The sequence below is a fragment of the Camponotus floridanus genome, unplaced genomic scaffold (assembly GCF_003227725.1).
Source record: "Camponotus floridanus strain SB8 unplaced genomic scaffold, Cflo_v7.5 scaffold134, whole genome shotgun sequence".
NCBI classification, from domain to species: domain Eukaryota; kingdom Metazoa; phylum Arthropoda; class Insecta; order Hymenoptera; family Formicidae; genus Camponotus; species Camponotus floridanus.
This window is the reverse complement of record NW_020229253.1, coordinates 544,727-558,105: the sequence shown is the minus strand read 5'-3', so window position 1 is coordinate 558,105 and position 13,379 is coordinate 544,727. Positions and strand designations below refer to the sequence as shown.

At 28.8% G+C, this 13,379-nt stretch overlaps 1 protein-coding gene across 2 annotated transcripts; it reads left to right on the top strand.

Annotated features, from left to right (window-relative positions):
* The first annotated feature begins 7,292 nt into the window (after positions 1-7,292).
* LOC105251423 (BTB/POZ domain-containing protein KCTD9) lies at positions 7,293-13,124 on the top strand. Of its 2 annotated transcripts, none has more exons than XM_025406182.1 (7): positions 7,293-7,524; positions 7,789-7,910; positions 8,095-8,271; positions 9,963-10,120; positions 10,193-10,419; positions 10,496-10,825; positions 12,932-13,124. In XM_025406182.1, the coding sequence occupies exons 1-7, from the start codon at positions 7,477-7,479 to the stop codon at positions 13,046-13,048; spliced, it is 1,179 nt and encodes a 392-aa protein (XP_025261967.1). In that variant the 5' UTR covers positions 7,293-7,476; the 3' UTR covers positions 13,049-13,124. The 2 variants fall into 2 exon arrangements, with proteins under 2 accessions (XP_025261967.1, XP_025261968.1); XM_025406183.1 differs by having other exon boundaries at positions 7,293-7,529.
* The last annotated feature ends 255 nt before the right edge of the window (positions 13,125-13,379 follow it).

Sequence of the window (13,379 nt, the reverse complement as noted above, 5' to 3'; positions counted from 1 at the left end):
TCATTTTGAGTTTTTTTGTCGACGCGCTAACGTACTCCGAATCGTGTTCGAAAGAATGACGGTTAGGCGGACGCCTGTTTCCGATTTTGCTTCGTCTTCGCGTTGAATAGTTTTCTTTAGTGGCCTTTGCGGCCATCATACACTTTATCACTCATAATTCAGAACGTTTAAATAAATTATAAAGGCAAAATAATAACGGTAAACACGTAACTACGACTCGAACTGCAGCGTACAGCTGATTGACGAAATACGTGCTCTTACAATAGTAAACACGTACTATAATATAGTCTACGATAGTGTATGTATAGTACACAGCGACATCTATAACATAGTTTTCAAGTATATTCTCGGCGATCGATAAGTTATAGGCATATATATGACCATGAGATTCAAAAATGCAGCGTCAACGATATAGTCGAAATTTGCTTTTTTTACATCTCAGAGTTACTCTAAAAAAATTGATTTTCAGAACATTTCTGAATTTTTTTCATGCTTGGACATTATTGATTATAAATCTAGGGATGTTTTGGCGTAATTTAAGCCAATAAAAAGAAAATGGAAAAAAAAAATTTTTCAAACAGATATAACCCCTTAAACCACTCATCGTCTGCGAAGTCATTTCTGAAATTGCAGAAAAGTTCTTTTCCGAAAGGGTAACATCTCTTACGTGTCGCTATTTTTTTTAACTACTTCTTCATTTGTATTGTTTATTTTTTCAATGTTTACTTGAAAATCAGCATGCGTTTCGACTTCCATTGGAATGCAGTCTTGATTATCCGAATGGTTTACATTTTCTTGTATAATATTTTCATTAATTCTGCCTTCTTCTGTAATTTTTTCAGCATTATCTTTCACAAAATGTGTAATCTCAGTCTCCTTTGAGGTCCATGATATGGGGTTCTTTCTAATATGTAATTTTGTACAGCTTATAAAATCTTCTTTATTAAAGTGGTCTGCACATAATCCTGCTTTTTGTATTGATGCTGGGGACCACTTAAGTAACTTTTCATTACCCGTTTAAATATAAATCTATAGTTAAATTTATACACTGAAAAAACATTTTAACCTTTAACCATTTAACATAAAATCAAATAGCAAACAAATTCATAAAAATGTTTTTAAAAAATTTAGAAAGCATTTTTTAAAACATTAAAATAGTTATGTAACTTTTTATTTATTACAAAAATTTTAATTTTAACATTGAAATAATGTTTTTTACATGTTTTAAGAAAAATTACTTTTTAAATATTACTTAAAAAATTTATTTTACATTTGAAACTCCCACGATTTTTATTTTTTTTTTAAATAAAAAGACATATTTATACTTAAACAATATATTTTTAATATTTAATGATTTAATAGATACGAGATAAAAACATGAAAAATATTCTTTTGTAAAAATATTTTCTTTATATTACGATTATTTTATGCATTTTATATATATTAGAAGATATATTCGTATCTAACATTAAATATATGCCAAATATTTATTTCTACATAATAAATATTACATATATGACATATAAAATAATAAAAAAATAAAAATAATTCATAGCTCAAGTTTTAAATTTAGGATCCCTGGATTAAAAAAATATTACAAGGAGCATTGGATGAAAAGCTCGAATACAGATCAACTTAATTTTAATACAGATTAAAATTATAAATAATTTAATGTCGCTAGTCGAGTAATCAAAGGATCAATAGAAAAATTGTAGTCGACCAAACTAGCCAAAAAATTAAGTTTATTAATACGACGTTTCGACCATGTGGTTGTGGTTCTTATCAAGTATACACGATGTAATAATAATCAGAAGACAACATTAATGGTGAACATGTAAAACCACGTAATCACGTAATACAAAAAACGTTATTTAATTAAATTCAAATTTGAGAGAAGCTGATGCGTCCATGTGAGACTTCGTCAATAAATTGACAGTTTATTGACGAAGTCTCACATGGACGCATCAGCTTCTCTCAAATTTGAATTTAATTAAATAACGTTTTTTGTATTACGTGATTACGTGGTTTTACATGTTCACCATTAATGTTGTCTTCTGATTATTATTACATCGTGTATACTTGATAAGGACCACAACCACACGGTCGAAACGTCGTATTAATAAACTTAATTTTTTGGCTAGTTTGGTCGACTACAATTTTTCTATTGATCCTTTAATACAGATTCACCACAAGAAAGGAGATCAAAATTGATGAAAGTCAACCGCAATCCTTGATAGTGCACTTTAAAAAATTTTATTTAAATTTCATTAAACAAAATTACATGAAATTTTTAAGACAGTTGTTTCTTCATTTTTCACACAATTAAGCTTTTTTATAACCATCAATTATTTTTGGTATTTTCAAGAATTTTGTTCACTGAAGATCAATGGCCGGCAAGATAAGATCTTTCTTTGAAGTCAGCTAAAGCCAATAAACATAAAATAAGAAGAAAAAAAGAATTTTGTATTTTTACTTACCATAATTTCTTATCCAAATGTCAAATCTTTCATCAGTCTTCTGTGGAAAACGAAACAATTTACAGTTCTCTGATTTGATATTATTACAGTTTTTGTATGCACATCTGTCGAATATCGTGATTTTCTTCACATTATTCTTATCCATTTTGATCTACGAAAAGTACCTGAAACAATCGAAAACAAACCGCAAACCGCAAACAAAGAACGCCGAAAAAGCACGCAGTTTCCGCGAATCTTCGGTTTTATCGAAATTACAATTTCGTTAAAACTGTAGATTCGTAAAATCGGATCACTATACACACACACACGTCACTATTCACAATAATTATTTCAATAACAACGATAAAAAATCGTAAGATATTGAAAATCGCAAAGGAAAGCACAATGAGAATTCGTTTTGTGAGACACAGTCGATGTGATCACTCAAGAACGCCAGAAGCTTGTGAGCTCGCCGCGATAAGACAAAACAATTGCGTGTCGATTTCACGTTGTTAAATCTGTTAAAACGCGGCGCTTTAATTCTTCCGACGTTTGCGACGTTTCTTTAAAGATTTTATTTTGTCCCGTTTCAAAGATCTTTTCCGCGAGCAAAGTTCGGAAATGGATAATTAAATTTTTATACTTTATAATTTGTAATCCTCGATATTTTCAATAAATGTTAATTTTTATTAAAATTTTGCGATTAAAATAACATCAAACACGGTATCACTCGGATAAATGTAATTAAATATATAACCAAAATTTTTATTATCAGACCAATTAAAAATTATCCGATTTATGTCATGTTTAATATCATTTTAATCGCAAGAATCTCAATAATTCATTAAAATTACTTTCAAATGGATAAAATAAAAAATAAGAGTTTCAGTTTTTATTTTATAAGATGTTTACATTCGCGAGGAAGCCGAGTCCGCTTATCTTTACGACCTGTCAAGTGCGAGAATGACAGCGAGTCGAGAACGAGCGAGATGACCTATCATCAAAGAATTCCGAAGTCTCTTACAATCGGCTTCTTCACTTTCTCTATCCATTCGCAATTTACGAGATTATAAAATAAAAATTGAAACTTTTATTTTTTATTTTATCGATATGAAAGTAATTTTAATGAATTATTGAGATTTTTGTGATTAAAATGATATTAAACACGACATAAATCGGATAATTTTTAATTAGTCTGATAATAAAAAGTTTGATTATATACACGGTGGGCCATTTTAATCGATGCACTCGAATATCTCGAAAACAGCACTCTTCAGAAAGAAATGTTTCAAACAAAAATTGTAGGGTGTGAAGGGGAACATAAGATGGTAGCATTGGTTTGACCTTGGAAAGTCATTTGAAGGTCACATAAAAGTCACCTTCAATTTCTTAAATTGAACCCACTATTTTTCATTACATATTCTTGTAGCTTATCTCGAGAGCTTTCCAAAACACTCCAGACAAATGTTTTTTCATTAAGTACTTTTTGAGTTATAAGGCTTCAAAGTTTGCAGTACTTCGATATAAAATGCAAAATATCTCGTAAAATATTTAGTTTTCGGTAGTCTTACCCTAATACTTTTATGCACAGGATAATGAGACAAAACTATTGGTACAAAGAAAACGCATGATTGTTTATAACAAAAAGTGCATTTCAAATTACACATTTTTTATCATAAACAATCATACGTTTTCTTTGCACCAATAGTTTTGTCTCATTATCTAGTGCATAAAAGTATTAGGGTAAGACTACCGAAAACTAAATATTTTACGAGATATTTTGCATTTTATATCGAAGTACTGCAAACTTTGAAGCCTTATAACTCAAAAAGTACTTAATGAAAAAACATTTGTCTGGAGTGTTTTGGAAAGCTCTCGAGATAAGCTACAAGAATATGTAATGAAAAATAGTGGGTTCAATTTAAGAAATTGAAGGTGACTTTTATGTGACCTTCAAATGACTTTCCAAGGCCAAACCAATGCTACCATCTTATGTCCCCCTTCACACCCTACAATTTTTGTTTGAAACATTTCTTTCTGAAGAGTGCTGTTTTCGAGATATTCGAGTGCATTGATTAAAATGGCCCACCGTGTATATTTAACTACATTTATCCGATTGATATCGTGTTTTATGTTATTTTAATCGCAAAATTTTCATTAGTTTGTCATCGGCCGCTTGCCAGCGGCAGACTTGATAACGAGATGAACATGACAGTATATCAGTATGTGAAATAATAACAGAAGCGAGCAAGATAGTAATAGGAGCGAGCGAGATAATAATAGGAGCAAGCGAGATAATAATAGGAGCGAGCGAGAGAGAAATAGTATGCCAGGCTGCAAGAAAGACTTGATTTTCGAGTCTTCGTTGCTCGTTCTATTCCTATCTATTCGCTTTTACTGCCATTTCGTTCCCTCTTATTATCTTCTCGCTTGCTCACATAACTCCCGCGTACACTATATATATATATATATATATATTCCGTGCTATGTGCACGAAATATCCGTAACACGAATTCTGTAAGGTGTTTATTTATATTAAATATATTTCTATGGTAAATAAATTTTATTATTTCTCTCTCGCTCTCTCTCTCTCTCTCTCCCCCTCCCTCAATTTGCATTGGCCACTACTACGGTATGGCGCTGAAATCAGTGAGAAAGTACCGGTCTAGTCTTTACCCGGGTCATTGGCTATCTGTCTATTAATCTGTGGTGCTGCGGCCTTATATGTTACCCTCTGAGAACTTTCGTGGACATTGGCTTTGTAGTTCATGTCCACGTTTTTTAGATTAACAGAGGGCGCGTCGGTTTCAGGGATCACCTAAAAGCGGGCCATGACACCTCTCAGTCTTCTCTCTGACCACAGACTTATAGAATAGACTGGCCCCTACCGTAAGAGGCAGCGTTGAAAAATATAAAGGACAGAAAGATGATTCCGGGTATCTCTGTCCTTCTCTTTTGTCTCGTGGTGGGGACACTGATGAGTGAAAGCGAAGCGAGCATGCACATTGCTTTCTTCTTATTACCTACACGCATGCTTGCTTCGTTTGTCCCCACCACAAGACAAAAGAGAAGGACAGAGATACCCGGAATCATCTCTCTGTCCTTTAGATCTTTCAACGCTGCCTCTTACGGTAGGGGCCAGTCTATTCTGTAAGTCTATGGGTATGACAGCTATCCTAACCTAAATAGTAGTGAACTTTAATCGTGAAGGCCAGCGCATATAAAGAACTCTGATTGGTTGAATCTTTTACCCCATCCATAAAGGTGCGGCCTCATTGACGCTAAAAAGTAGCGTCAACTATTGGTTGAACAAGGAGGTAAGTATAGTTGCTTCATTGTTCAACCAATGGTTGACGCTACTTTTTAGCGTCAATGAGGCCACATCTTAAAGGTGCGGCCTCATTGACGCTAAAAAGTAGCGTCAACCATTGGTTGAACAAAGAGGTAAGTATACTTACCTCTTTGTTCAACCAATGGTTGACGCTACTTTTTAGCGTCAATGAGGCCGCACCTTAATGCGTTATTTTGAATGTATAAATTTATTTAAATGACAAAAAAGCAACTTTCCCAAATAAAAGTATCATAAAATATATTATCCCCAAATGATTTCTAATCGATTCCGATTATAATATATATTAAACATAATTACGATCTGCTAACTTGACATTCAATATATTTTTATTATTAAAAGGAAAATATTATTTCCTAAATATTAAAATGATTTTCCTAAACTTCCCCAAACGATTCCCAAATTATCTAATAAAGAATAATTCGAAAATATTCAATTCCTCTGCTAACTCTACGGCGGTGCAGAGCACTTGTCTGTAATTTCAAACGAAAGTAAAGTAATTGTCAAATGTAAAGATCTTAAAAATTAAAATAAAAAAGATTTTATAATATTTAAAAGGTTTTATAATATTTATAGTTTAATATCTCAACATTTCATATAGTTAAATAAAATTAAAATATAATAAAAGTTAAAATCGCGTTAAACCAATCGTTAACCAATTACAAAAGGTAATATTTGACTAATAGAAACATAGACATAGTAAGTATAGACCGAGCATACATTGTATAAGCGTTAAGGTGCAATTTCATTGACGCTAAAAAGTAGCGTCAACCATTGGTTGAACAAAGAAGTAAGTAGTTGCTTCTTTGTTCAACCAATGGTTGACGCTACTTTTTAGCGTCAATGAAATTGCACCTTTAAGCATACGAAAAGAAAGACAAAAGATGTAAGATGAGTTTCTTTCTCTTTTCAATGCCGGAGAAGTGGGGAGCACTTCTCCACATCTTCTCGCGCCGGTTCGTCATGGAGGGGCGAGGAGATAAGGAGAAGTGCTCCCCACTTCTCCGGCATTGAAAAGAGAAAGAAACTACATCTTTTGTCTTTCTTTTCGTATGCTTAACGCTTAAGGTGCGGCCTCATTGACGCTAAAAAGTAGCGTCAACCATTGGTTGAACAATGAAGCAACTATACTTACCTCTTTGTTCAACCAATGGTTGACGCTACTTTTTAGCGTCAATGAGGCCGCACCTTTATACAATGGATGCTCGGTCTATACTTACTATGTTATGAATAGAAAAATATAATAGGTTAAAAATTTATAAAAAGATTATAAAAAATTATAAAAATTAAAATTTTGTCAAATTTATAATATAAACATTTTCACAATTTATAATATAATAAATAATAATATATAATTTATAAATAATAAATAATATAATAAATATTAATATTATTTTATTTATTTATTTTATTTATTTTATTTTATTTAATATGTGATGCCATGTTACTCTTGCACTTCAAGCGTTTTTTATTCTTGCCTCAATTCTCGGCGAGAATTTCTCGCTTGCACTTCAGTGCAAGTTCAGTTCTAATGCAGTCTAGTACAAGAATAACAGACCTATTAAAAGAGGAGATTCGGATTTATCTTTTGACAATTTTATTTTTTTGATGTTGTTCTCGAGATATTTATACAGATTCTATTAATGTAATATAATCTATTACGATACAATTATGAAAAGAGTAATCATTTTCGTTAATGGAACCGATGTTAATGGCAAGGTTAGGTTAGATGATGTCATATTTTGTTTATAGTAAATTTATATTTTGTTTTTTTTTCGTTCTCTCTCTCTTTCTTTCTGTTTAATATTTATAAATTGAAAATTTAATTTAATATTTGTTATTGTTTTAAATTAAAAAAGTATTATTTTTCTTTTTCTCTGTTTCTCCCTCTCTCTCAACAAATAAACTTATTTTAAACATTCTTAAAAATGATAGTTTGCTAGAAATAATGTGTTTTTCATATGTATAATTTATTTATAATAGGTACTTATGGTGACTCATTCATTAGATGAATTATTAGCAGCAGCCGGTGCAAAATTCGAAATAACAGCAAAAAGAATTTTTACATCACAAGGTGGAGAAATTGATGATATCAAACTAATTAGGTAAGATGCATATTTATTTCATTATTTTTTTATTATTAAGATTGTGTATATATTTTTATTTCAAATGTGTGCTATTTTTTTCTGTAGCAGATATGTATATTTCTTACAATTTTTGATTCTTACAATTATTGTTTTCATATGTACACAGACAAAATTATTAAATAACTGTGATTCTTTTTTGCAGAGATGATGATATTCTATATATTTCAAGTGGAGAAAATTTTATATCAATAAACAAGATATGTAGTCATAATCAGTTAAATAGAAATTCAGAATGGATTACACTGAATGTAGGAGGACAATATTTTACGACAACTAGAAACACTTTGACAAAAAAAGAGCCTATGAGTATGTTAGCAAGGTACTTTATTTGCTAGTTATTACTTAATTATTACTATCATAACTTATTACATTGTTTTTTGTTCTAAATATTTAAAAAATTAACTAGTTTCCTTTTATGTGCCTGTCAACTTCTTTGCACTATTGCAATATTAAATTTCACTTTTTGTATGCTTGTACATATACACACATTTTTATAATTATTTTTTTTTACTTTTTTTAATCATTTTGAATGGCATTATATAGTCATACATTATATAGACCATCGTAGTTAAAATTAATTGAAAACAAAGTTTAATTAAAATCAAATTTAGAAAATATTTACAATATATATATATATATATATATATATATATATATATATATATATTGAAGTACAAAAATTACTTAAGAAAAAATATAGTGTAAGCGTTTAAAAGAATATTGTTATTAAAACATATTTTTTGATGATTTTTAATAAAAATCTTTTATTGATGTATTACACATATTTCGAATATACTATAATATAATACCGGTCAAAATATATTACCTTTATGCTTTTGAAGATATTAATTCAAAAGGCATATATTTCTATCTAGTCAAATATGTTTAATACTAAGTATGTAAGTTACTGAACAATAAACTTTTCACTCAATAAGGAAACAGCAACTCAAGAAAAATTGATGAAATATATACACTTTGAATTAAGTTATTCTCAAAAAACATAAAGGTGATATATTTTTAACCGGTACTGTATATAGATACATACATACATACATACATATATATATATATATATATATATATATATATATACATACACGCACATATAATTGTATATAAAATTTTGTTAAATTACAGTAATATATAGTATTTTATGTATTTAAAAATTTTTATAACAATGAGCATTCAATGAATATTTCTATCTTTGAGCAAATAAATCACATACTCAGCTTGATTATTTGATTAGTTGATTGAAATTTTGATGTGATTAAAAATTATTTGTTTTTATTTTTTCATTTGTTTTTATTTTTATTTTGTTTTTTGTCTACTCTCAATTGCAACAAATTAATACTTGAATGTATTTTAAATATATATTTTATAAAATAAAGAAATACATGAGATGTACATGAATTTATATTAATTATTTTATAATAAGCTATATATTGTTAAACTAAGGATATTATACATATATTGTTGTGCTAAGAGAATTATTTCTATTATAATAATCTGCAATCAAAAAAAAATTTACTTTTAAAATGAACGTATATATGAATATAACTATCATTAAAAGTATTAAAGAAAAAAGATCCAGATGTACAAAATAATTAATTAAATTCATATAGTTTCTAAAAATGAAAGTTTTTTTTATTTAAATAATTTTTATGAAATTAATCTTTGCTATATAGTCTGACAATAGCATATTACAAAATTCATAGTTTGTATATGCTTAATTTTTTACTAAAATTGTATGTAAAGCATTTTTTAAAAATCGATATTCATAAGAAATATATTATTACATCATTAAAAAGAATAAAAATAACTTCTTTTTCACATTTTATAATTTTATCCTTTATTAAACAATTATATTGGATTGTCAAATTGGACGATAAATGAAGAATAAAAAAATAATGTTTGTTAACAATAATTTGATAATTATATTATATAATGTATTATATTATATGTGTTTGATAACTATATTAAAATAATAATAACGTAATGTGTTCTATGTAGAATGTTTACAGAAACAAATGCTGAACATGCAATACAACCAAGTAGACAAGATCATCATGGAGCATATTTAATTGACAGAAGTCCTACATATTTTGAACCATTATTAAATTACTTGAGGCATGGTCAAGTAATACTTGATTCGAATATTAATATAGCTGGTATATATTTTCAAATTTAAATTAATATAATAAATATTTACCGATTAAAATACAACAAATATTTTGATTTAGGAGTATTGGCAGAAGCTTCTTTTTATGGTATCGAAGGTGCTATTCGAATCCTTACTGCAATGACAGAAAAAGAAGAACTGCAGAAAGAGGGTCTTATATCTCTAACTCGCAAAGATGTACTTAAAGCCATTATGTCAACACCAACTACTGCAGAACTTAGATTCCAGGGAGTTGATTTTGTAAGAGCTGATCTTTCAAAACTAGATCTTAGGAATATTAATTTCAAGGTATATTATGCATTGTAAAAGTTAATTCATTAATAGAAATGATACAGGAAATTATATCTATATTTATGTATTACAGTATGCTATCATGCATCATTGTAGTCTGGCAGGTGCTAATTTGTCAGGATGTTGTTTTGAACGTGCTGACTTATCTTATGCTAATTTGCAAGGTGCACAACTTGTATGCGTCAAAATGTCATGTGCAAACTTAGCTGCAGCCAATCTACATTCATGCAATTTTGAAGATCCTGGTGGTTTACCAGCAAATATGGAAGGTGTAAATTTGAAAGGTGCTAATCTTGAAGGCAGTAACATGGCAGCTGTCAATCTCCGAGTAGCTACATTAAAAAATGCCATTCTTAAAAATTGCGTTTTGAGGTCTGCTGTTTTAGCTGGTGCTGATTTAGAGGTAAAATAATATTATACAATCTTTCCGAGCAAATGTTAAGTAATAGTTATATAACTGTTATATATATAATTTCTGTTCAATAATATAACTGTTATACAGGGTGTCCTCGACCATCCGTATACTCCTTTTCTTTCAAAAACTAAACATTTTAGAGAAAAACGTTTTCGACAAAAATTGTATGGTTTTGAGGGGAACATAAGATGGTGTCATTGGTTTAACCTTGGATAGCATCGTTAAGATCAGGTCAACGACACCTTTAATTTCTTAAATGGAACCACCTATTTTTTATTGCATATTCTTATAGCTTATGTCGAGAGCTTTCCAAAACACTATAATAAAGTATTTTTCCATTGAGTACTTTTCGAGTTATGAGGCTTGAAATAATTTTTCAATTTTACATAAACCATAAAATATCTAATAAAATATTCATTTTTTTATTATTTTACCTTAATACTTTTATGTACAAAATAATGAGAGGAATCAATTGATGTAAAGAAAACACACAGTTGTTTTTAAGAAAAAATATGTAATTGTTAATTGCAAATTACATATTTTTTCTTCGAAACAATTATGTGTTTTTTTTACACCAATTGATTCCTCTCATTATTTTGTACATAAAAGTATTAAGGTAAGATAATCGAAAAATAAATATTTTACTAGATATTTTATAGTTTATGTAAAATTAAGATATTATTTTAAGCCTCATAAATCGAAAAGTACTCAATGAAAATATACTTTATTATAGTGTTTTGGAAAGCTCTCGACATAAGCTATAAGAATATGCAATAAAAAATAGGTGGTTCCATTTAAGAAATTAAAGGTGTCCTTGACCTGACCCTAACGATGCCATCCAAGGTCAAATCAATAACACCATCTCTGTTCCCCTCAAAACCATACAATTTTTGTCGAAAACGTTTTTCTCTAAAATGCTTAGTTTTTGAAAGAAAAGGGGTGTACGGGTGGTCTAGAACACCCTGTATAACACATAACAGTTATGTAACATATAACAGCTATATTGTTGAGTTGGAAATTATAACTGACAGTTATATAACTATTACTTGATGTTTGCTGAATGATTTCTATTAGCATTTTTTTGTCTTTTAGTACTATAATCTGCATATACATGCATATATATATATATATATATATATATATATATATATATATATATACAGGGTGAGTCATTTTAATCAATACACTCGAATATCTCGAAAACAGCACTCTTCAGAAAGAAATGTTTCAAACAAAAATTGTAGGGTGTGAAGGGGGACATAAGATGGTAGCATTGGTTTGACCTTGGAAAGTCATTTGAAGGTCACATAAAAGTCACCTTCAATTTCTTAAATTGAACCCACTATTTTTCATTACATATTCTTGTAGCTTATCTCGAGAGCTTTCCAAAACACTACAGACAAATGTTTTTTCATTAAGTACTTTTTGAGTTATAAGGCTTCAAAGTTTGCAGTACTTCGATATAAAATGCAAAATATCTCGTAAAATATTTAGTTTTCGGTAGTCTTACCCTAATACTTTTATGCACAGGATAATGAGACAAAACTATTGGTACAAAGAAAACGCATGATTGTTTATAACAAAAAGTGCATTGCAAATTACACATTTTTAATTATAAACAATCATACGTTTTCTTTGCACCAATAGTTTTGTCTCATTATCCTGTGCATAAAAGTATTAGGGTAAGACTATCGAAAACTAAATATTTTACGAGATATTTTGCATTTTATATCGAAGTACTGCAAACTTTGAAGCCTTATAACTCAAAAAGTACTTAATAAAAAAACATTTGTCTGTAGTGTTTTGGAAAGCTCTTCGAGATAAGCTACAAGAATATGTAATGAAAAATAGTGGGTTCAATTTAAGAAATTGAAGGTGACTTTTATGTGACCTTCAAATGACTTTCCAAGGTCAAACCAATGCTACCATCTTATGTCCCCCTTCACACCCTACAATTTTTGTTTGAAACATTTCTTTCTGAAAAGTGCTGTTTTCGAGATATTCGAGTGTATTGATTAAAATGACCCTGTATATATATATATATATATATATATATATATATATATATATATTTATGTGCTTATTATTTTTTAGTGTTGTGATTTATCTGGCTCTGATCTACAAGATGCAAATTTACGAGGTGCAAATTTGAAGGATACTGCTTTTGAGTTAATGTTAACACCACTGCACATGTCTCAAACAATACGATAACAATGAATGTTATACTGCATATTATTGCAGATTGAATCCTTTAATAATATGAGATGACTGATATATAATAGATAATATTTAATAAATACAATAACTGTTATTTATAGTAACTTAAGTAAATATTATTATAATATAAAATATTTGTTGCATATCAAAAGTAAATAATTATTTTCTGTGTTATTAATAATATTTACATATTATTTTACTTATAAAATTACTATGTGTAATAGTTCAAACGTGAATTAATGTGTAAAATTTAATGGATTTTTAAGTGAATTATATTATGTTTATAGGTTAGTTTTTTCAGTATAATAATATTTTTAGATTATTT

What these genes read in the sequence shown, in the direction of transcription:
- LOC105251423 (XM_025406182.1), top strand. Translation starts at nt 7,477, where the DNA reads ATGAAAAGAGTAATCATTTTCGTTAATGGAACCGATGTTAATGGCAAG. An exon ending in GATGATATCAAACTAATTAG is followed by an intron (nt 7,911 to 8,094) that starts GTAAGATGCATA and finishes TCTTTTTTGCAG; the next exon opens with AGATGATGATATTCTATATA. An exon ending in TTAGGAATATTAATTTCAAG is followed by an intron (nt 10,420 to 10,495) that starts GTATATTATGCA and finishes TATGTATTACAG; the next exon opens with TATGCTATCATGCATCATTG.